General features: G+C 46.1%; 1 protein-coding gene across 9 annotated transcripts; it reads right to left on the bottom strand.

Moving 5' to 3' along the window:
* Positions 1–336: 336 nt before the first annotated feature.
* UBN1 (ubinuclein 1) lies at positions 337–25,032 on the bottom strand. 9 transcript variants are annotated; one of them, XM_065732556.1, is made up of 17 exons: positions 24,626–25,032; positions 23,219–23,302; positions 22,139–22,234; positions 21,696–21,830; positions 20,893–20,996; positions 19,214–19,652; positions 16,492–16,562; positions 14,576–14,705; positions 14,236–14,354; positions 13,614–13,742; positions 12,551–12,694; positions 9,644–9,694; positions 8,165–8,207; positions 6,636–7,856; positions 5,482–5,734; positions 5,073–5,162; positions 337–2,771 (listed from the first exon to the last, which is right to left on the bottom strand). In XM_065732556.1, the coding sequence occupies exons 1-17, from the start codon at positions 24,860–24,862 to the stop codon at positions 2,719–2,721; spliced, it is 3,399 nt and encodes a 1,132-aa protein (XP_065588628.1). In that variant the 5' UTR covers positions 24,863–25,032; the 3' UTR covers positions 337–2,718. The 9 variants fall into 9 exon arrangements, with proteins under 9 accessions (XP_065588628.1, XP_065588630.1, XP_065588629.1 ...); XM_065732558.1 differs by lacking the exon at positions 5,073–5,162; XM_065732557.1 differs by lacking the exon at positions 9,644–9,694.
* Between the last annotated feature and the right edge of the window lie 318 nt (positions 25,033–25,350).

The following is a 25,350-nucleotide window of genomic DNA, read 5'->3' as shown; positions in this document are numbered from 1 at the left end:
CATTTGACCAGAGTTAGCTGGTAATGACTGAGGGCATTAGATGTGAGGGAACTGCACCACCAAATGGGACTGCAGCCACAGGAAGAGAGGAAGTAAGGGAGTAAGCACTTAGGAAGTAAGAGACGTGAGTTAAAAGGTAATTAATTAATCAGTCACTTGAGAAAGGGATGATCATCTCCTGACCATCTAAGCTCAAACAAACTCCTGTGCAGCCTGGTCTAGGGAGCCTGCTTTGGCAGCAGGGTTGGACTCAATGTTATCCCTAGAGGTCCTTTCCAAGCCCTAGAACTCTGTGATTCTGTGAAAACTAGAGGGAAGGAGATGGGAAAAAAAGCATTTTGGAAATGTTGAAACAATTTATTCAGTTATTCTGTACAAGATTAACAGTTCTCATACCACCCCCACCATCTTCAGCAAGACAGTCCCATCACACGCAGAAAAATATAGTAGTAAACCGCAGCTCTTGCATCCAAACGGAACTGCCCTATAAAGTAAGTGCCACGGGAGCCCCTCTGCCCCACACTGTCACGGAAGTGCTGCACGTTGCCTCATCGAGGCAGAGGCCAGAGCCCTGGCTCCCCATCAGCTGTCAGGCCTCCGCATGGTTCTGCCTTGCTGCAGCTCTGCTCAACACCATTCACTCATTCATTATAGCATGTAAAGAAAAAGAAAAATATATCCCACAGAGTTTCCACCAAATAAACATTTCCCTGAGGCAAGAGGCTTCGCTAAATTCCTAGAACGAGGGCGTTCTGCTCTGGCCACGCACACAGGTGCCTCCCAGCAGAAGCATTCAAGTGAAAGCAAAGAGAGGGAGTAGAACCAGCACCTTGGGTCACTCGCTGCGAGTCCCTGTCCCACTAGGTGTCTGCGTGCTTTCAGCAACCACGGGAAGCTGAAGGTGCAAAGCACCTCTCAGCATTAGGCCTCCAATGGGAACCACGTGACATCCACTGATCAGAGACCAACGATAACTGCTGTGCTTCGTTTGAGTAACACATGTTCTTGTCTTTGGCTCTTTTGCTATGACCTAGATATTTTCTGTAAACAAATTTTTAATTCTGAGCTGTTTTTGTTTTTTTTTTTCTTTTTTCTTTTAAATACAAATGACACAATGATCTTGGAAAATTACATACCAGCTCAAACTGAGAACAGTCTGTCTCAGAGCTTACAAAAAATAGGGGAAAAAAAAGCAGCTATTTGCTGGTATACTCAGTGCCAGCATCCTACCTGAAAGCTGTAGGAGGAAGGCTCCAGACTTTCCCTTGAACAACCAGTGAAATCTATGCAGACCGCTGGACGATTCAGACGTGGGGCTCCAGGAGCCTGAGAAAAGAGATTGGGGAGAGCAGAAAAATAAAACCCATAAAGCTCAGTTGGAACCACAGCCTGCCTTTAGCTACGCACAGTTTGAAAGGGTGTGCTCAGGGGAGAAGTACTGAGGGCTAAGAGTTAAAAAAATCATCTTAAATAAAAAAGACACACCCCAAATCCAGATGGTCCCCATTCCTGCAGCTGGGACAAGCACATAACTCTAGTGCAGAAATCATCAAGGAGAGCAATACTCTTCTCTGGAATTCATTTGAACACAAGTGACCTTGCTTAGTCTAGAACATTCCCTCTGCCCACTAAAGAGATCATTACTGACAACCCTAGGAAAGAATGGCTTTAGGGGAGGGTCTGGAACCCACTTGCACAAACTCTGATAAGAACTGGTGCTCTTGCTGGATTTGGTACTGTGTTCGCAGTCACCAAGACACCACTTAAGTCCAGACAGTGCAGCTTTTTTGATGTGCAACCATAAAAAGCTCTATTAAATAAACAGAATACATCTTAAATACAGAATGGTTAAAAAAGGGTTGAGGAGCACATAAAATAGGGCTGAAATGTGTGTCACTAGTCCATTCTTGCTCCACCAAAAAAGGCACTGGAATTATGTCTTCCTATACATGTGACATGCTGAGAAGTGTCCCATTCAATCCAATGCATTCAACAGTAATGAGGATAAAACTGAGCAGGAAAAAAGCATCCCTTCAGAGGAAAAAAAATTCCAAAAATCAAAAGATGTAGAATTCTCAATGTCCACGAGTGCATCTAGAAGTGTCTCTCTAAAGAGTCTTCTTTCTCCTCCAGAGGGGAACATCAGGTGGTTCATTGGATTCACCACACAGGAAATGTTAAGTCCTACTATTAAGTGTAGCACAGTTTAATAGTACAATTGAAGAAAAAAAACCCAAAAAACAGTGAAATGTCTTCAGAAAGCACTGGCAGTGCTAGAATTGTCCAAGTAAATCCAAAGCAAAAGAAAGAAGCACCTTTCATATCCTCCACAGGGAGACCAAGGAGGTAACTGGGCTTGGAGGTACTTGGCAGATGTAGACACAGGTGAGTGGGAATCCACTGGCCCCAGACTTCCTGCAGGAAAGCCAGGCAACCCAAGACTCCCTGTGAGTTCTAGCTCATGCCAGTGCCAGGGAATGCGTGAAGGGCAGCAGCAATAGAAGAGTGCTACAAACACTTCTCTCATTAGGACATGGCTCAAGGCGGCCCTTGGCGTGGGGCTTTGCACTGAAAACCTCTGAGCAAACACACCAACAAGCCCCTCATTGAAATTCAGTCTCTCCAGTTGTCATAAGTAAAAGACACCGTTGGTATCCAGGACCTAACTGTCTCTCTCGGCTCATCCTATGTGTGCTCTAGCTCCCCTCCTGGCAGACGTCACAACTTCCGCTGCTGTGCGTTGGACCCTTTGCCGTGAAGCTGAGAAGCATCTGAAAGAAAACAAAAGCAAATGGGAAAGGGTTTGGGGATCAGCTCCACAGAGCTGTGTGCAGCAGCTGAGCTGGAGTCACAGGAAGCACCGAGGGTCTCCCGTGGCCTCTCAGCAAAAGCACTACGGCACGGATTCAGATGGCTGGTTGACTAGCTAGCTTGGCAATCTCTGTCCCTTAAAAGCCAGGCTGTGGTGTCTCCCCACCTAGGAAACTAGAAATACACGGTGCTTGCTGCCTAGCATCTATGGTTGATTTGAAAATAACTCAGTAGACCTTTGCTGTTGTAATGAAGTCCTTACGTGCCCGTTGATAACAACAGGAGTCATAGGAATCTAACCACTGGATTAAGAGAAAGGAGTGAATGTGAAGGAAAAAGAGTAAATGCAGTGAACAGAGAGAAGAGTAAGGAAGTTTAATATACCAGAAGTTCTCCAGGAACAATTAAAACTACCACCAGATCACAGTGAACAAATGAGACGTGCAGTCAAGCAGCAATGGCAGCGAGCAGGGCAGCAACAGCTCCTTCTCCAGGACAAGGACAGTTCATTCCATGCAAGGTTGCAGTCCCAGCACACACTACTCCCAAAGTAAGCAGTTGGCACAACCACTGGCACAGCACCAGCACGCAGAAACACCCACCAGCAAATGCAGCAGCAACACGCAAGCACACATTGAATGCTCCTTGCTCAAATGCTTTTTGATGAATGCTGTAAGCACTTTCAACGTAAGCCATCAACATTTCCTTGCATTTGTAGCAACCTCCCAAACACCAGCTCACAGTTTTCAGGCAGAGCAATGCTGCTGTGGCTATGTGTTTATACAGCCAGCTACAGTTTATTCCACCAAAGAAACTGGAGATGTTTTAAGATCACGGTGGCCACTGAAAAAGCTATTTTGATATTCTACAAAGCACTACAATTGATGATATTGTCAGAAGGCTGCACTATGCTCAGGCTTCAGTGTGTGAAAACATCAAGCAAAGATGTGTGTCCCTGCAGGATCTGCCTCCGTGCTCATTTGCCCTCACTTATTCTGACCCGCAGCTCCCAGCCCATCCAGAAAGTTCTTCTGCCACAAGCCCTGTGAGCAACAACGAAGAAGCCACTCTAAATTCCTTCAAATAATGAGGAAGAGAACTCCTCCTCAGCGACATGGAATACATTTCACAACTCGTGTTCAAATCAAAATCCATCTCCTCGCTCTCCAGCAAGTAGAAGTTTAGGAAGGTGCTGGAGGGACCTCACAACTCACCCCAGGCAAACTCCAGTAAAAGAAGCAAAGGAGAAGAATTGTTGAATTTTCACAGTACGCAGTGGTCTCTTCTCTCTCCAGCAAACACCGTCCTCAGCAGCAAGGGTATTTCACGTGCACTGCTCCAGGAGACCATGTTACCTCCAGCAGTGCACCCACACATCTACTAATGGCTTCAGTGCCACGACACAAAGCCAGCAGTCACTCCCAAATCAGACTCACACTGCCCAATAAGAATCTAAGACAGTCAATGCTGAACCACTCTGAAGAGCCAAGGGATTCTTCATCAGTAAAGCAAAAATAGCTGCAGCAATTACCAAAGGCACACACAACTCCCCAGAGCAGACAAGCCTAATCTGGTGGCCCTGCATTTCCATCTCCTGAATGCTGAATGGATCCCTCTCTCCTTTCCTTCCTCTGCAGTTCTTATGAATGCTTGCAATCCACCACACAGGCAGAGCTCCAATCGTCAGCAGAGATCTTCTTTGGATATCTCTTGTTTTATGCATTAGTTCTGCAGGCATCCAACAGGGAGGAGCAGGCTTAACTGCAAAATCATCACATCATCAGCACCAAGGAAGACAGCCTGCACCCCTCGCTGGGAAGAGATGTGGGCAATTAGCTCAGCGCACAGACACAAGACATTCTGGTCTGACACACTTTATATAGGTCACCAGTGACAAAACTCCACACGAGCAGCATATTCAATTTTGGGCAGTCCTGGCAGACTATGCATAAGGAGGCACAGCTTTCATCCTAACAGAATAAGCCTTTACCACGATGCAAGCAGCAAGGTTAAGTGCCTCCAGGAGCCTACGCTCACTATAAGCACCGAGCACTCCTCATTTCAGAGGCACACACCGGCTGACAAAACAGCAAAGGACACAGAGGGCTACGCCTAACTTTGAACCTTGGGGAGGATTCAGCAACGACCACACCGGTCAGGCAACAAGGACAGGAATTTTGCTTTCACCCCTAAAAGTCATCCTGCTGAGATACAGGGTGACTCACAATGCAGAAGACAAACAAGACCGTCTGACAAGTTACCTGGCAGACTCTGCGGTAAATGAGTGGACAGGGCAGAATGTGGGAGTGGCGCAGCATGGTGAGGGCTGGAGTGCAAGCCAGACAGAAGACCTAGAGAGAAAAACAAACAAAGAAGAGAGGAAAAAAAGAACAAATACACGTTGAAGACAGAAATGATAGAGGAGCTGCAGGCGTTAGAGCCCATAGCTTAGTTTCCAGCTGTTGGGACTTCTGGGCTAGCTACAGGGATGTGCCCAAGGTTCTCCAAATGCAACTGCTAGAGATATAAATGCATGAACTATAGCATGAAGCAGCAGTGAGAGAGATGGGTTTGGCTTGGCTGCAATGAGTTAACACAAGAAAGCCCATGCTCTGTTATTTGACAGCACAGGCACAAGTAAGACACATGCATGAGCAGGAGGACACTCACTGTGGCCAAGGCCATGGTGGAAAGTTCCTGGAGCAGGTCCTGTAACTATTGCATCCTTTGATACTCCTGCTTTCGGGGTGGAGTCTGAAGTGAAGGAGATGACATGAAGAGGGAAGGCATGAATAGGAGAGAGAATACCTAAAGGGGTGGAGCTCAGGGCAGCTGGCAACTTTGGACTGCTGGACTTGTAGGATGGAGACAGTACACTTAAGGAGGAAGAACTGGTTAGCAGCACAGCTCCACTAGTTCCTTTCTGAAAAGCAACAGAAAAGGTGAGTCAGGAGTGGGAAAAGCAAAGCATGTTAACATTTATTCTTAAGGAACTCCAAACCACAAAGTACGCTAGAACTCCTAGCTGTGCCCCAGAACTGCCAACTCTTGTGGCCACCTAGAGGTGCCCAGGACACTAACAACCCAGCTACTGGATGCTGTGGTCTACTAATGTAACCACACTGGATCTGAGCCTGTTATTCTCTTACTCTGGAACTACACTTCCAATAGGCAAAGGAAAAGCTTAACTACTGCCTACGAGTCCCTTCTTCTCTTTCAGCAGCATATAATTGCTGACAAATCAAGGCCTGGTGCACCTCCTTACCTAAGAATGCTTTTGGAGATCTCTCCCACAGAATGGGCTGGCATTTCGAGTTTAAAGCCCAGTATCATAGATTTACAGATCAGTAGTGAAACAAAGCACTGATAATACTAAAATTACTTATAATTTAATAAGATCAAGATGCAAACCGCATTTCAAATAAACTGACAGTCATAATCTTAGTTTATGCAATGACTTTAGCTCTCACAGCAATTTGTCTTACCACACTCCCTTCCAGTGGGAGCATTACTGTCCCCATAACTGACAATGTCAGGTCAAGAACACTACTCAGCCTACCCAAAAATTGCTGTCTGGAAGGTACAAGAGTATTCCAATTGTTACTTCAAGCTGAAAATGAAAGCTTGATTTCTGAGTGCAAACCCATGGCAAATGCCAGGGCTTCCTAACCTAAGCATCCAAAGTCCAGACAGTCATTCAAGAATTTCAGGAACATTTTTTCCAAGTCACCACTTTACAGCACACCTCAACAAGTCTGGAGACAGCCTGACACAATGACATGTGCTCTTCTGGCATCAGGCTAGGTCAGCACACTCCTGCTTACCGGCACAGAGGTAGAAGATGCGGCGCTGCTGGCAACAGCTGGCTTTAGGGAGGAGGTTAGCAATTTGGCCACCCCTTGAGTGCCCCCACTAGAATCTCCATTTGAACCTCCAGGAGGTGCCACCAGAGTCAGTTTCTGTGAGATGGGAGTCTTCTTCATGGCAGAGCTTGGAGCAGGCCGGCTGGATGCCTGGCTGGAGGAAGGGGTCTGCACATTGGGCAGCAAGTTCCCAGAGGAGCAACCCTGGTTTGCAGACGTTCCTGACGAGGAGCTGCTGGAAGAAGCTCCATGCTTGGAGAGAGACCCAGAAACAAAGGGTGATTTGTAGGATTGTCCTGAAGTGCTAGAACCACTTGAGTGCTTCCCTGTATAGTTCAGAGACGATGAAGATGAGCCCGGGCCTTTATGAGAACTGCTGGAGTTTTGGGTGCTGCCTGAGGTGGCAGAGGAATGGAAGCTCTGAGCTTTGGTTGATGACTTGACCTGCTGGAGGAGGGAGCGCTGGGGCAGTGGGGAGGAGGACTTGGAGTTCTGCAGTTTGACAAATGGAGCCGGAGAGGTGAAAGTTTTCTGTGGCTGGTTGCTCGAGTGGAAAACCTTCACCTGAGTACCCGGCACTGAGGTGGAGGTTTGAGGACCATGGCTTGGTCGGACCAGGCTGTGGTGCTTCTGTTTAGCCTGGTGCATATCAGGAAGGATTTTGCTGGGGGAGGCTTGGCAGGAGAGCTCTTTATAATTAGAGTTCTCTGTCTTTTTGTCTTGGGAAGATTGGCCCAATGTGAGGGCCTGTTCTGCCAGGAAATTTAGAGGAGACTGGAGGGAACCAGCAGAGGATGTTGCTGCAGCAGGGTGGGCCTTTGGAAATGTTCTCTTCTCTTCTGAGGATGGGAGAGTTGGAATCTTTTCTTTTGGAGCTCCAGGAAGAGGAAAGTCAGGGCTCCCTCCTGCTCTGCTGTTCAGCACAGCCAGTTCCTTAGTGACTGCTTCGAGGGAGGATGTAGGATTATGAATTAACTCTTCGTCCAAAGAGCTGTCCATGAAGGCAGCAGGAGTACCAGCGCTGTTGGCTGCTTGGGCTGTCCCAAGGGACAGGAGTTCTCTGGTCTGGGTGCTAATGTGCAGTCCTCCTGCCTGGGACTCTGATGACAGAGCTACAGCATTGCCCAAATGTACTGATGCAACTGAAACAGCCATCTTTTTATCCGGTTTAGAAGAGGGGTCCTGGAACAAAAGGCAAAGTCAAATTAAAGGCAGAATTTACTGCTGGAGAAGACTCCTGATTTGGGATGAAAGGTGCAATCCCTGATGACAGGTACGCTCTCTCATTTCAGACCAGTACTCCTGGCTGCCATCAACTCTAGCTGCTGTCCCAGTTTTTCCTCAAGTACAGAGCAAGACTGCAGCTGTTTAAGAATACAACTTCCTTACATCTGGTGCACAGACACAAAGCTCAAGTACAGGATCTAAAATGGCAGTCTCTCAACTACTGGGATATATCAAATGTGAGTACCAAAAAACACAGAACTCACCTTCCCCTTCACCTTAGTAGGAGCAATAACCTTCTTCTTCACCCTGTTTCAAAGGAGACAAAGAAAACATGGGTTCACTGAATGCCTGTAGGGAAGCATTCAATCAGGATGTTAATGACGATCCACTGAGTCTTCTGCAAAGAACAGAGGCAGCATCTCAGGTTGCTAGGATTCAAAATCATATGACATTTGTTGCTGCCCTAGGAAGTCCCAGCTCCCACACAGGGAAATGATCTAGGGAGCAGAGCAGTTTCTGAAATGGTAACAGAGCAGTAAAAAGCATTCAACAGACACATCCTGCACCAGCTGCAGGGCTAGAAGCTACAGGAGCCCACTGCTGACCTCACTATAGCAATACCCACAGAGAAATGGATACACAGGTTATCTTGGAGAAAAGCTACACACTTTTTTTTAGGTTCCCAGAAGAAGTCAAGGATGCAAAAGCATCTGCCAAATTCATGGAAAATAGATCACTTGGTCTGGTCAGATGCAATCTCTGGTACAAGACATCCCTGAGCTGCTGGAGTGGCATGGCTGAGGGAAGGATGACTATAGACTATTTCATACCCTTTCTCAACTTCCCCTCATTCATCCAAGAACAGGACCATCTGTCAAACAGCTATCAGCATAAATCTATATCATCACCTGTTGATGGCTGCCAGCAAAATCCATGAGACCTTTAGGCATTAAGGCACCTACCCAGCTGGATTCCAATGGATCCCTTGGTCTGTCACCAAGGTCCATTTCTCACACTCTCACTGCCTTGAGCTCATTGTACCCACAGTGGGACTGCCTAGTCATAGCCTGAACCAGTGAATGAGCACCTGAGTGAGCGGAGCAGAGGAGCCCAGGCCCACCCGTCCTCTCTCCCTCTTGGTGGTGCTTCCAGCTGTGCTTGTGGGAGCACAGATACACTCAGAGCCTGGGTGGGTTGCCCCCCCCCCTCCCTGGCTCCCTTCCTTCTGATGTGCCAGTGTTCAAATGAGAGGCAGCTGCCGGGAGGGGTGAGTTCATTCCCCTTATCTCTAGTATCTCTTTATAGAAAGTATCTCTTTCAAATAAATGCTCTGCCACCGCCTTTGCTCGCTTTACTTCTGCTTTAATCAGTCAACAAGGAAGAGGGAATATAGAAGCCAGTCAGGATTGACTGAACAGGTAGCAATAATCACACTGCTGGCATCACAGTCCATTTTACTTCACAGACTCCCAGAGCCTAACGCAGAGGCCTGACTTCAGCCTGCTGAACAAGGCCAGGAGGCAACCCAGCACCAAAGCTCATTCTGTACGCCTGCTGTAAGGCCCAGGCTGTTGCTGGTAGACGCCACACACCACTTCTCTCCCTACACCTTCCCAAATGAAGCAGCACCGAACTGTGTGACAGGAGCCAAACAAGCTCAGGTGTTCCTGCACGATCCACCCAGGCCCCAGGGAATGCAGTTCACCAGTTATCACTCTAAAGGAATGCTGCACGATACTCACAGGACTGATGTGAGGTGTCCATGTACACGCCTGCTCTCCTTAAACAGTGTCCTAAGAAGGGAAGAGAGCAATGAGAAGTGATATCCAGCAAGACCCAGTAGAGTAGCTGGGATCACTGGAGACAGAGCTGCACGGTACAGCAGGGGACTTGGAGAAATTAAAACCACAGGGAGCAAACAATTCGTTCATTTTCAAGGAAAATCCTCTTGAACTCTCTCACTCAATTCCCTCTCTGGGGAGCTATGCTTGTAGCTGGAAGGGCTGTTAAGGCAGCGTGGTCGGACAGTAACTAAGGAACAAGCTCTGCCAGCCTAAAGAGCTGACAGCCAATTGGAGAGATAGCACAGTCATTCCGGCTGAGTGTTGCTACTGCCAGAGATCAAGAGCTGGCAGATCATCCAGGAGCTCTTCACCATACCTAAGGGAAAGAGGTTTCCTTCCCCTGCTTTATATACAGCAATATGGAGGAGAAACTTTCACACACTGCACTGCTGCTGCCTTTGCATCCCAGCAAACAGAAGCACAACCTTCCATTGTCTAGCCACAACCAATAGACAGAACTCCATCCAAAAACCATTACTGCTGAGGCTAAGTAAACCAGAACCTTATGCAAGCACTATTTCAACCTAAAACAGCTGACTCTCAGCTGCTTTCTTAGATATCAAGGTGAAAAGCTTATAAATATACCATCAATACTAGCATACAGAAAGTGCTTTCCTTTTGCTATTAAAATACTGAATTTTTAAGGCAAAGACTTTTGTCATCCATTTTCTTTTAAAAAGACCAGATATTTTAACCTTATAGTCTTATATCAATTGCCTTTTAGCACTAACCAAGAAAACAGAACCATGGCAGAGCCCCTCTGAACTCAAACACAAAGCTGATGCTCTGTTCACCTTGAGGTTCCTTTTAAAGATGAATTGTGCAGACACTGACAGTGAATCAAGCTGATTTGTTCATAGAAGTGTTTACAGCTCCCCTAGTGTTGCAAAAACCTCCCCTCCACTTCTGCCTGGCTGGCAGGCTAGCCTCTGTCCTTAAGACAAAAAGGCCCAGAAGTAAAAACATTGTCCTTCAGCCATTGAGAAGCAATCAAGGAAATAGCTTTTCTTCAAGCATTCTGAAGTTGGCTTCATTGGAAGACTCTCCTACAACAAGTCTTGGGGGAACATCTGTATGCTTAAGAACAGTTTTACCTACAAATTCAGGGAAGACATTTTCATTTTCTTTTATACAAGGAGGTTTTAAAGTTGGCAAGCTAAGATTGCCCCCAAACTGGTAACGTCTTTTATTAACTAAGGAGGAATCTGCACCCCCTATTCTTAATGCCATCATTCAGCTCCCACTCTGGGCAGCACGATACAACCATGCACAGTACTGTACTTCACGTACACGTGCAACTGCAGTAAACTGCCCTGGTAATTTTCTAGATGGATTTGTAACTTGTTTCTCACACTTACTGCTTTTAAGAGCTGGTACCCATTAAATCAAAACAAAAAGTTCAGCAGAGAATAGATTCCAGCGCTATCCAGCTCTTTAAGTGCAAAGAGACAGAAGTTCCAGCAGAATGACTGCACACTTGTCACTGTTTTAAATCTAGTGAGAAAAACAAGGCAGGCCAGAAACCGATGACATTCTCAGTGGAATGACTCTCTGCAATCACCAGCTCAGTGACAAGGATGATAGAGGGCATGAAAGAGCAAGAAACAGCAACGAAGGCACGAATGTGATTTTATTCACCCCGTCTCAACTCCTACTTATTCTGCTGCCTCTGATGTACCTCGTGCAAGTCCTAAAGTAGCTAAACCTTCCACTAGGAATACCCTAGGGACTAGGAAAGATTTCCCCAAGCATCTGAGAAGGTCTCTGGTCATACACATTCAGGAAACCACAGGCCAGCCAACCTCAGCTCAGAGCCAGTTCTGATTCGTAACTTGTCACGCCCTGCAGCATCCTTCAGAGGTCAATGCTGGGGCCAAGACCATCCAACATCATCACTAACAACCTGGATGCCAGACATGGATTGGACTATCAGTAAGTCTGAGGGTGACATGAAAATACTTCCCAGTGTCAGAGGGCAGGGCTGCCACTCACAGGGACTTTGACAGGAGAAAAGTGCCAATAAAACCTTGAGAATTTCAACAAAGACAAACACAAGCCCTGCAGCTCGCATGGAAAAACCCCATGCAGATGCACAGACTCACGGCCAACTGGCAGTGAAGCAGCCCAGCAGAGAAGAACTTGAAAGTCCTTGAGGACAATCTGAACTCACTGCTTAAAGGGCATACTTCTGGAAGATAACTAAATTCTGGTAGCAAGAGCATAGCTAACAGCTAACTTATTCTCCTCTGTTTGGTACTTGTGAAGTCACATCTGTACACACTGTCCAGTTTTAGGGCTCAGGCAATATGAGAGAGATGCTGACAAACTGGAGACAGTCTAGAGCCGCTGAGATGGCTGAGGACAGGGACATGTGACATAGCAGGGGCTGGAGGAACTGAGTTTGCTCAGCCTGGAAAACGTGAAGACTAAGGAGGGACGTAACAGCAGCCTTCCACTAGCCAAAGAGTTCTGGGGACAGGGAGCCACAGAGAAGATGGAGGTACCTTTCTCGAAGGCACACAGTAAAAAAACAAAGAGGACACAGTCGTTTCAGTGCAGCAAGGGCAATTCTGATCGAAAATAAAGAGAAAGGACTTCTGAAAAGTGATTACATATCAGAGCAGGGGCACAGAGATGCTGTTGTGATCTCCATCCACAGAGACTTTCAAAACTCAGAAGGAAACAGCCCTCAGCAACCTGACCTAACTTTGAAACTAGCTGTTCTTTGAACAAGGGTAGGACTAATGACCTTCTGAAGTCCCTTACAAGAAGGAACCCCTGGAGTATAACATTATTCTTGCTCACCTGGCCTGCATCCAGCCTTTTGGCCATAGGGGCTTCAACTCTCCATCTATGAAGGTCTTCACATAATCCTCCAGGGACTGAGCCTTATTCTTGTCATACTCATAACCTTCCAATTTAATCTTCACCAAGTGGCAAAGCAGCTCCCTGAAGAACAGGAAGATTTCAAATACAGTTACTTGGATTCATTTTCCCCAGACAGAGGTCATTCTGCTTATTCAGGGCTGGATGAATATGCCAAGACACGCCTGGCTGTGCATAAGTATTCAGGATCAGACTGTAGCCAGCCAAGTGCAGGATTCAAGTTGAGGCATTCCAAACACCTTTCTAACAGAAAAGTCAACCCTGCACTGCCTCTGTAAGAAAGAGGCAGGGAAAGGCACATTTCTCAGTATGCATATGCACGCACACAAATGAAGCAGAGGAGAAAGGTCTTATACTTCATCCCACTGTAATATCCTGAAACAGCAGAGGTGGTAAACCAGTGCCAGAATCATCATGAACAACTGCAGACCTGAACTCCTTTGCAGGAGTTTGTGCTGAGAGCAATGGGAAGTCAGGAAGTAAAGCCCTCTTTGTTCTAAATGTATCGGCCATCTATGGAGCAGCATCCCAAATTGTTAGAATGAAAAAGACAGCATGACTGATTCTCGTTTTACCCTGTGTCACTCTCCCTCTTCACCCAGCACTCTGTTCTCTGTCAGACCCTTAGATGTTTTCACAACCAGAAATCTAATCGTGTTAGAGTCTAATTGGTGGCATTTCAGCACTCTGTCAAGTTCCCTCCTTTCCTGAAGATCTGCCCCCTCTCTTTCAATCTCCATATTGAGGCTTCTTAACACTTGTCTCAGAGCTGGCCTGTACCTGAAACTGGGTTAGTTTTGCAATGTATTTGAAATTAAGATTTACTAACTGCAATAGCAGCTTCTGCAAGCTTCCAATTTGACTATTACTGCAAGTGATTAGTCCTGCTCTGAAACCAAGATACCAATATTAAAGTGTCTTATTCTATGCAGTTGGAAGTGAAGCAAGTCACAGGTTCACTTAATATCTAAATTATGCGAACCTTATTTCATCATTCCATTGAAATTTCTTTCGTGGTCCCGTGACGCGTTTCCCTCCCTTTTCATCATCCTCATCATCATCAGAGCAAACTCGATCTCGCTGCTCTTTGTCCTTTTCCTCTTCCAGCATTCTAAAATAGAGATGAAGACAGTGCGGAAGTCATCGTCCTGGCTAATTCCAAACCAGGATAAATCTCTGAACAATACTGTTCAGAAGTCTCACGAATCAGTGACAGTAAACTCCCAAAACAGGGCCTAAACCTCTCGCTTATGGTGGAAGCTGAGCTAATGAGCTCAGTGTCAATGAATTTCCCAATACTATGTAAGAGAGACCACAGAGAGCCTGTCTGTTTTCAGACTGACACGTTTTCTAAAAACACGCCTGGGCAGAAGTTAAACACTTCAGCCAAATTCTGGCCCTATCAATGCTGCTGTAGGTGGCATCAGTACAGATAGTACAAAGAACACAGACTGCTTAATTAGGTCAATTAATGGTTGCCAGCAATTCTTGCATACAGGAAAAAAAAAATAACCAGCTGAAAAACTTCACGAGAGCAGTTCACAGGTTACAGGGAACTTGCCAAGAAGAGCTATAGATGCATAACAAGTGAACGATGAGCTTACTTGACAAATTTGGCCTGAGTATGGGCTTGGCATTCCTCCTGGTACTTTGCCATCTGCTCTGGCATGGCTCTACCAATGGCTTCCTTCAGCTTCTGCAGAGGCTCCTTCAATCGGCCACCCTAGAGCACATCACAGAACAGACTGAGGTTACACACTGCACTCCAGCCAAGACACCCAAATTCAGCAGGATGAGATTTTGCCAGTTCTGAACCCTCATCACCAGGTGGGATGACCCAAGCATGCTTGCATGGAAGACAACAGCACATCATGCAGACAACTGTGCTCTGGAGATCAGTGTAACACACCTAGAAGAGAAGGCTGTGCTGCCAACATCACTCACCTGCTCATAGAGATAAAGCTTACGGGCACGCTTGACTAGAGTGTCCTTACTGCAAGGTAAGAATGCAGCCAGGTAGGTGTACACCCCCGACCGGATCTGGCTGTTCATCTCCCGGGTCTGCAGTTCTATGCTGGAAAACAATACAAATACAAACACTGAGCTGAGATCTGGCACGGATTCCCTAAGCAACAGAAAGGCATCTCTGATGCAACCTGGAGAGCTGAAGACTGAGAGAGAAAGCACAACACCAATTCCTAGAATCATCACAGAATCATAGAATGGCTTGGGTTAGAAGACATGGCCTTGGGCGCCTCCGCGGATGGGGCAACCACAGCTCTGGGCAGCAGTGCCAGGGCCTCACACTTCTGAGTAAAGATTTCCTTCAAATATCAATTTAAAATCTCCCCTCTTCAGTTTAAAATGATTACTCTTTATCCTATCACCAACTGTCTGTGTAAAAAGGAAGGATACTGACTTTTCATAAACCCCCTTTGAGTACTGGAATGCTGCAGTGAGGTCTCCCTGGAGCCTTCTCTGGACTGAACAAGCCCAACTCCCCTCAACCTTTCCTTCGAAGCAGAGGGGCTCTAGCCCTCTGAGCATCTTTGTGGCCATCCTCTGGACCCACTCCAACACCTCTACATCCCTCTTGTGCTGGGAACCCCAGGCCTGGATGCAGTACTCCAGAAGGAAGTACAACACTCTCCTTAGTCTTTCTCTTCAAACCAATGTTTCTGTATAACCCCTTCTAGTTAGTTTTCACATCCCTTGCCAAGTTCAGTTCCATCTGTGCCTTGGCTTTCCTGATCCCATCTCTGCACATCTGGATGGCATCCCTGTATTTTTCCAAACTATATGACAGTTCATTGGATTTTAGAATTGAGTCCCCTCTCTCAAGCTGTGTCTTTCATTCTAGTTTCAGATTATCCTGAAAAGCAATAAAACCACTTCATTTGTTCTGCATTTCTCTCTGGCAATCAAGGTATGGGAGCATCACGGAATGAAATGAGAGGCACACGCCACCTATGTCAGATAATACTATGGTCTAACTCAGATAATATAGAATCTTTATCCCTTGGGCTTGAACTTACTCCCCAGTGACCAGGCTAGAGAGGTCAGTGCACATCAAACTGATCTACAGAGGTATGTATCACTTCAGGGATTGGCTTTTAAATGCACTTTTAAGTGTCATAGCTGATGCTACTGCCAAGTCATACAAATTAATTTCAACTTGATTAGTTTTAAAACATTAGAAGTGCTTGAGCAGTCACCACTTGAAAGAGGAGGTAAACAGACTCTCAGACTTCCTTTCAGCAGCTCCCTTCAAATGCCTTAATAAACAGAGGCACTAATTTCCTTAAGGCTTAAGTATTACACTGAGATGTTCACAAAGCTGCATGCATTCATCAGCTTTCTCCAGATACTTGGAAGAAGAATGAAGCCATTGTCACCAGCTTCATGAAACTGCACTGGCATTCTGCAACTGGTGGATACAGAGCAGTAATGGAGCTCCGTGCATCTGTACAGAACGCCAGTTTAACACAGCAGCATTGCTCCAGTTAAAAAATATTACATAGAGTACATAAATAGCAATGAACATGCCTGACATCTCTGACAAGAAGAGATTTACTGTTCTTGTGTCAAGTCAAAAAAATAAAAGCACATGAATATCAAGCACTAGCTTGAAAAGAAGAGGCTTATATACAACTCCTCCAGTTTTCTCCTACCTCAAGTACACATACTACATACAACAGAAAGCCGTTTCTAGGAGACATTCCTGATATCCTGGGCATGTTCTGTGTGGAAGACCCACACCTCCTGCTAAACCTGCTCTTGAATTTACCAAAAAGCAATGCACTCCCCAGCATTCTCCTTTCCATACGTTAGCCCCAGTCCTCAATCCACACAGCACTTACTCCAGTATGATATTGTTGATATCCTGAGTGAAGAATTTCTGTTTGCCTTCTCCCTCTGCAGCTCTAGCAGCCTGGAAAATAGAAGTGGATGTCGTTTCATATACCAATACAGATGGGCACAGTAACCAAAAGCCTTTTCTTTAAACCACCTTAAAAATACTGTAAAACAAAGCAGTGCTATTTTACTGAATTTTGCACCAACTACCTGCTTGTAGGTGGACTGAAAACTGCCAAAAGTGAGGGACTCCTCTTAGGCATCCTCACTTCGAGTCCAACTCTACCACCTGGGCTGGCATGGCCATGTCATGTCCACACATCTTCCCATTCTGTGTGTGCTGGTGATGTGTTACAGTGGAGCTTTAACATCACAGACAAAATTCCACCACTTAATGGAGGAAAGGAGATGGCTTAGAGGCAACTGTCTACCTTAGCATTATTCTCATGGGAAGAAGGGACAGATTCAGGACACGGCTTTGAATTCCCAGCAGAAGTATTAGATTGAATAACAGCATAATTAACAGCATAAAGCTTGTCCCCGGAACAGGAAAGATCAGCCAAGTCATGTTTAATGAGGGGCAGGGATACTTATCAGCATGTTTTCTAGGCCAATCTGGACACTGAGTCAACAAACAAACAGAAAGAATAGTAGCCACAGGGGATCTGTTATTTCCTGTCAACACCATGGAAATTAAAATATCCTGTTCAGGAAGCTTCCTGGGCTATGACAGCAGCTTGTAAAGCATTGCCCAAAAAAATCACACCCATGAAAAATATGTCCAGCAGAAAAATAATTCCAAGAGATGAGCGAGATAGCAGAAAATTGCCACTGAGCATTCACTATCTGTTGAGTGCAGAAGAACTCATGTAAACAGAAGTAGGATTCACCACAATGCACCATATCAGGTTAGTAATTCCTTGCAGGGGAAAGGGGACCAAAGGAGAAGGAAAAGAGTTTGACATCTCCTGATTTAACACTTCGAGATTCAGGCTGGTAAGCAAGAAGATTATGCCTAGAAGCTGTGTACACTCCTGAAGCAATTTCCATCAGCAGCAGGTCACAGAAAGCTGGTGATTTCAACAGGAGGAAGCTCAAAGTTGAAGGGTCCCTCAACGTGAGAATTCTTTTAGGAAGGAGAGGGTTAAAATCAAATCAGTTCAGGCATAAGATGAAATGCCTGGAGAGTCCTTTTAACCCATGAACCTATCCCACCTCCTGGGACAGAAGAAACCTGGTTCTCAGGCTGAGAGAGGGAGCTCTCCATTCTCACCCACAACAAAACCCATGCTTCAAAGTCCTAACTGACCCACAGGCTTCAATTCATTAAATCTTGCACTCCATGCTTGACTTCTTATCTCAGCGTACAGAGTCCACCAACATGAGACACTGCAGCAGGAAAATGTGGGGGTAGCCTGCTATTACACTACTTTGAAGCAGCATAATGATTAACTTAGCATTACAGGAGACTCTGCAATATTGTTCTTCAGGTCAAATATAATTCAGAAACAGGTGCTTCAGTGTTTTCTGTTGACAGCATGAATAGCAAATAGCAACAGCCACGAAGAAGCCCACTCTTTTCATCAGATGCTACTTCCTTCAGTACCTACTTCTGTTTGCTCACCACCACGTGGACACTTCACTGTGTTCTGCTGAGAAATGTTATCTTTAGCAGAAGCTAATCTTCAGTAACAGGAGTTATTAAGCAAGAGAGGCTTAAGTAATGGGCACTCTAAATCTCCAGAAGGCAGAATCGCAGCACTTCAGTGGTCTGAGTACTGTTTACAACTTAAAATCAATATTTAAAGACAAGCCTAATAGCAGGAACTAAACATCTCAGCATCTGTTGACAGGGCTGACAGTGACAGCCCTCACACCAGAGAAGCCTACAGGCTGAAAGCATACTTCTCTGACATGCCAGCAGAGGGATCCCTAGCCAGCACACAACACTTCCCCTGCTCCAGAAGAGCAGATCCCAAGGCAAGTCACAGCACTGTGGTGGAGATGGACAAGTCCCACAGAAGTCCAGCTGCAAGAGGAGCTAGAGGTAGAAGGAACTGAGATCACCCTTCTAGAAATTAATATATTCCACTTCCTAAACAGCAGCCCAACATTGAGATATTAAAGATGGGGAACAAAAATCAAATTGCCAGCAACATGACTCCAGCCTAGAAGCTGCCAAATTGTGCATGTGCCCCAGTGAAGGCATCCATTTGCATATGACAGAGGGAACATCTCCAACAAATCTTCAAGCCCCATCTACAGGGCTCTTTTCATGCTGCAGAACAGTAATGGTGATGCTTTCCAGCTGCACCCATCTATTTTACATACGCAACTCCATGTGCCTCTTCATAAACACTGTCCTGATCATCATAGCACATTAAAGCCATTATGATGGAATTTATCCTTCAGCCCCATTAGTTCACACTTTAAGACCACTTATGTGAAATTGGCTTTGGAAATTACCCATTGCATCAGGTGCATACTTGGCCAAGAGTGGCAAAAAACCCATACTGACAGCTAAAATCCTGACGTTCAGCAGTAACAAGGCTGAGGAGCAGCACTTCGCCACCATCTGACACACGGGTGTCCTAGCACAGAAGCGAACTGAGTGCCAGAAAGATGTGCTCCTGCTTGTCACTGTGAGATTTCTCCACCTGGATGAAGAACCCAGCAGAGCTCCCCCTAGCAAGCACACAGCTCTGCCACCTGCAACAACCCACTAACCTGAGCCAGTTCTTTGATGCGCTTCTCCAAGGGGGCCGGCAGCCCCTCCGGGAGGGATGGCAGCTGCTTGAAGTCCTGTTCTAAGCCTGCCCCAGTAGGATCGCTCCCATCCTCCACATCATGAAGGGGACTCCCTTCTGGGGATTCACTGAAGAGTCTCTCCAAGTCTAGGTCAGTTAACGTGTCCATAGCTGTAGCTGCCTGAAGTAAGTCGCTATCACTGGCATGACCAAAGAGCGATAACAACGGGTCAGGCACAGTCTCTGCCTCCCTTGGGGCTGGAGGCTCTGCTGGTGAAGGAGTCACCACTTTCTGCTCTTCATCTTTTTTCTTCTGAGCTTCCTTCTCTTTCTGAAACTTCCTCAGCATCTCCTTGACGCTGAGAGCTCCAGAGTATTTCTTCTTCTTCTTCTCTTTATTCGCATTTAATGCCATAAAGCTGCAAACGAAGAAGGAAAGAGGAGAGGGAAATGAGAGAGAAATAAGATCAAGGGAAAGAGACAAGGATACCTTCATCTACATTCACCCACATTCACTCTGTTAAATCTTAGCCCCATACACAATGACACCAGAAAAACTAAGCTAATTCCTACTAAAGCCTAAGAGTTAAGCTAAGATAGAGGGCCTGAAAATGCACCACGCGACACAGAGTACCTTCATTCATTTGGTACTGTTGCTCTTTTCCACTGATTTAGCTATCAGCTGCTCACTGATCCAGTTTCATCACACTTCAATTGCAGTTCCTTTCCTGTAATCTGCTAAGCTTTCTGATGCACATCCCACAACCCCTTTGACAGATCGACTAACTGTTGTCCATGGAACAATAATTAGAGAACAGAAAGACGATGTGCATTGCTCTAGCCAGGACAAAGAGGAAATGCACAAGCAACTAGTGCAGGGGAACTAAAGCAGGAGAGCATGACAGCCACTTGAAGATTTTTGTCTCTGTTTGAACCAGGGTAAATTCTCCTATCTTGTTCCACTACTATAGATTCATACACTGACTGCACCATGTCAGAAACCAAATCCATGCAGGAAAAAGGAAACTCAAGTGAACAGTTACAGGAAAAAGTGAAAAACTAGGAGGAAAATGTAGCTCAAGAGTCAAAGACAGCAGACATAGAAACAAAGGTTAGGTCAACCAGTGAATAGAGGAGTTTAACAGCACTCCTTCAGACTAGAATAATCACTCAGGTTTACAGCACCAAAGGAGAGAAACTACAGAAAAACTAACCACCCATCCAAGAAATACCTGGGCAAGAATACAAACTGTTGGCCAGCAGTAATGGCAACACAATTTTCCTTTCCACACTCACCACCCACAGCTTTCTAACTTCACTTTCTTTGCTGGACTGACACTCACACCACTCTGAGTTCATGTCCCTCCTTCCTGCCTTTCCTTTCTCACCTTTGTCCCAGTATTCTTTTTACCTAGTACTATCTGTTCTGACCATTAGTGCCCAAATTGAGCTCCAAGACACAAGAGCATTTCCAAGTAGCTGTGCCCCTCTTTGCCTGGTACTCCTGCTGTGGAGCTATGCCTCTCAACCAGTAGCTTCCCTTTCCCTACTCCTGGAAGCACTAGCAGTTTTACCTGCAAACCCCCTCAATAGCATGTACAACAGCATAACAAATGGCACAAAGGCATCAGGCAGCAAGCATCCCTTATTCCTCCTTACCCAGCTTTTGGGAACTTGGACTTCTTTGATTTTTTCTCCTTGTCATAAGAATCATCTTTCTTCTTCTTCTTCATTTTTTCACCTCCATCTTTCAGCTTCCGCTTCTGGAAAGTATTAAAACCCAGTGAGAATCCAAAGCGTTACCTGTATGTGGAATTGCAGTTGCCACTTTGGCTGCAGAGCCACTTTGGACCCTTTGCCAGTAGTGTGAGAACAGTTCCTTCCCCGACAGACACATTATCACAAACAACACAGAGGTATCACCACAGTTCTGGCATGTAGCATCTTCAACATTTTACAGTGCATCCAGTTTTTACACCAGAAATAATCCTATCAACAAAGGGGAAGGAATGCCAAGTGCTCCAACCATCTCTTCTTCTAGCCACGTCACTTTAGTATTGTGAAAACGCAGCTGTCTCCAGAAGATATTGCCACAGAACAAAATCACTAGCTTGCCAGTGGAGCCTCTAACATCTCAGATGAGAAAGAGAAGAACCCTCTAATGTGATGTGTCATCCCCACAGCAACAAGCAACTATTAACAGTCACAACGGGTCACTAACATTTCTATCAAGTAACTCCACCAGTAGTCACACAAACGCCAAAAAATCTTCACTTTACCATCAAATGTGGGGACAGAATGAGATTGTGAAGTGCTCAACTTTGATACAGTACATCTCCCTTCCTATTCTGTCCATATCAATTCACAAGTCTCTCTCTATTTCCAATTTCAACACTCTTTTCATGCAGCAAACCCACCGAGCTCTAACAGAGGGAATACTCCTAGAAAGCTGGCTTGCTGACCTTGGGAGATTTCTTCTTTTTCTCCTTAACGTATTCATCTTCAGAATCAGATGCCTGCCGAAACTGCAGTGTTCCTGAGTTGATGTAAAACCCTCCATATTTTGTAGTGAGAGAAGCCGGAACAAGCTCGTCGTACTAGAAATAATAGTGAACAACCCATTAGCATTGTAAATCCATATTCATAAAATCATCACAGAACACATTTCATTCTGTACTTGAGCTGCTTGGAGAATGGAGTGGGACTTGTGCTCCCCCAGGGAACAGGCAGGGCGGTGGACACTCGTGCTAACTAGCGCTCTCCTGTCAGGCAGTTGCTGCAGGAGTTCTCATTACCCAGCCCTGGCACGCTCCCTGCTGGCACTGTATTCATGTTCTCCCCAGGTGCCAGTTCAGCCCCCCCGGCAGCTGAATTTAACCACCCTCACACCTGCCCAAGTACTCACTGCTTCAGAATTATCAATGAAGGAGTCAGACTCGTCGTATCCATACCCCATATCAATCAAGTCCTGAAAACGGTCCTTTCTACGTCTCTTGCCACCCTAAACAATAAAAGATTGATGGTATGCTCATCTTTCTTTTCTAATGACCACAGGGGTAGCCCTGACATAGGACTCTAACATTCTTTCCTGTACAGAAAAGAGCTTCCTGCCTCCTAAGAGCAGCAGGAGGACGGAACCATCGCTAACCCACACCATATGCTAATCTAAGGGCACAATAAATCCAGCTTTACACTTTGCCATACAGAATCAAGAACAGCGCATTCAAATGAAATAAAATGCTGTCCCAACAGACAGGTCAGCTTTGTGCCAGTAGATTTGATTTTGGACTGGCTCTGCATTCCCTAAACATTTCTGCCAGTGCAGACTGGTTGTTCTTCCATAACTGTTACAGAAGCAGTACAAACTCTGCACTACAGGCACCAAACACGCACACAATGCATTGAGATGACCAGTAGGTCCAATTCACACCACCAGACAATACAGCAACTTGCATATCCAAGAGTACTGGCTGCAAAACATAACATTGTTTTATTGCCACCTACAGAAGTGAAGTGAGAGGAAGAACAACAAGGAAATGGGCAAGGCGGATCAGCTTCCCTGGCACTGAGCTTATCAGTGCTGTCCTAACGGTAGCAAACTCAGAGCACCACTCTTAGATACGTGGGAGGCTACATCATATCATGACTGTAAGGCTTCAAAAATATACTTTTTTTTTTTGCTTAGAAATAGGATATATTTCATAAATTAACTAACAGTGGAAATTTGCCACTACAAGTGAAAATATTATTCGCAAGGATCAGGCTGTCGTCAGTTTTATGAATGTATCAGAACTGTTTTAGTAAATCACAGCCTTGAAACAGTAAAAGAATAGACAACAGCATCCTTGGATCAAGGTAACAGACTGCATGAAGATAAGGACATTTGAGCTAACGACTGCTAATTTCTGTTAAAATAATTTTGGCCGATAGCTGAACAGCATTACCCATTCTAAGGGATAACATGATATAAAAAAGAAAAACATACATATTTTTCTTCAAACTTCTTAGCAAGAGCCTCCACTTTATGTCTCTCTTTTTCATCATCGAAGGGATCAGCAGGTTCTTTTCTCTGCAGAAAAGAGACAAAAACCATGAGAACCAATCCTGTCACCAAAGCCCATTACACGTGCATTAGATCCATCATGACTGGAACACTCAGGCAATAGCTCAGACCAATCAACCTTCAATGCAGTGTTTTCAGAGTGCTATTATTCTCAGAATAAGTCACCTAGAAACAAGCATGCAGAAGGGTAGGAAATGTAACCAGAACCCTACTAGATATGATAAATAAAGTTTCTTTGAGACAGCAATAAACCAAGGAAGCGTAATGAATGGTTTCTTCTCTCAACTATTCCCAGAAGAGTAACAAGAGGGTGGTGAGATAGTACCCTACCACAGATCTCCAGGTTCTGTGTAAATCCGTATTATATTACTCCTGTTCAACAAGCAGATCCAGGAGCATCTCCCTTCTCACCTCCAGTCACTCTCGAGTTCACATGAATGACCTTTGGCAGGCAGACACAAGAGGAACTCGTCTGATCTTTACTGGAAGAGAAGCATTTATTGCCTTGCTGCAGTCTCTGGATTTTGGGGGCACTCTCAGGGTAGTTCTGTACCTGCCTCTGCTTCTCAGGAGGACAATCTAAACTAAGAGTGACAAATAGAACTGAACAGCAACAGTAAAAGCAAACAGCATCAATCAACTTTCTCAGGCACCACCAGCATTGATGTCAGAAGCAGCAGGAATTGCTAAGTGCTAGGAAGTGCTGAAACACTTGCTAGCCCAGAACTCCTTCACATTACAGTGTGAAAAAGTGTTCCTTTCATAACTTCCGTAACTTTTTGACAGAAAGACGTCCAAAACACAAAATTAGCACACCACTGTATCCCGAGAAATGGACTTCAAAAGAAAGCAGAGTTGTCAGGCAACACCTGAAAGCATCATGGCTGTCAAACAGGAATCTGTGCTGAGCGCTACAGTGGAAAGAGTCACATACAATGAAGGAAAGTCCCCATAAAAGATACAGCACTCTGTTACTGAGGATCTTCCTTTTTTATACTTTCTATAAGATACTCTTAGTTGCTAGTAAACCAGGCACTATTCAGTACTTTACACCAAGCAGCTCAGCATAACGTGTCGAACTCCACTGACAACACATTGCCTTTTTGATGTGCAGTAGCAACGATGATGAAGGAGCAACAGAGAGTGGCCTACGAACAGAAATGCTTGCCTCCCAGCTCTAAGCCTGCATGGTGTCTGACCTCTGACCCATCACCCCCCCCTCTCAGCACCTTGCAAGTAACACGCTCCCACCTCTCATTACAGGATTAAGAGAGCAACACTGCAAAACTTCTGGAAACCTTCAGGTACACCGGCCATAAGGATGCTTACTTTTTCTCCCGAAGAACCTTTTCCTTTTGCTTGACTGCTCTTCAGAAGATCTGGGTAGTAGAACTCCGGACAGCGCTTGTGATCCGGCTCAAAGAGAGTGAGCGAGAGCCGCACGGTCTCCCCAGGCTGCTCGGCGTCCGGGGACTGCTCAGCATCGTCCTTGCGAGGCTTCTTCAGGAAGCTGCTGCTCAGCGGGCCGTGCAGGGTGGTGAACAGAACCCGGTGGGGCTCTGTCATGGCGACGGCCACAGCTCACCAGCGCTCATGGCACAGCTCCCACGGCATCGGCGCGGCTCTGCCCCAGCTGCACACGCACATGAGGGTCCCAGCGGCCAGCTGAGGGCACGGGAGGGATGCTGGAAGCGGAACGGATCTCCCGATCCTGAAGTTTTCACAGCAAACGCCACAAGCTCGTGCTATCAGCACTCACTGCGAGCGCTTCAGAGGGAATAACAAGACAACAAAACGGGAAGTGAGCCCTCAGAGCAAAGCTCCTCCTGAACGCGACACCCTTCAGCACTGACACCCCCCGGCCCCGCCGCCAGCGGCCAAAGGGACAGCAGCAGCCGAGTACCGCAGCCCCTCAGGCCCGAGCCAAGCGGCCCAACCGCTCGCACGTTCCCGGACGGCCGCTAAACGGACGCGAGCCGCGGCTAAAGGACAACCCCTGCTCCGCGCCGGAGACAGAGGCGCCGAGGGGGACCCGGCACCGGGCGGGCCCCGGC

The sequence above is a fragment of the Cyrtonyx montezumae genome, unplaced genomic scaffold (genome assembly GCF_038088225.1).
Source record: "Cyrtonyx montezumae isolate F1298 unplaced genomic scaffold, pur_monq_1.0 scaffold_16, whole genome shotgun sequence".
NCBI lineage: Eukaryota > Metazoa > Chordata > Aves > Galliformes > Odontophoridae > Cyrtonyx > Cyrtonyx montezumae.
Note: the sequence above shows the minus strand (reverse complement) of the source record. Positions and strands in the feature narration are given on the sequence as shown.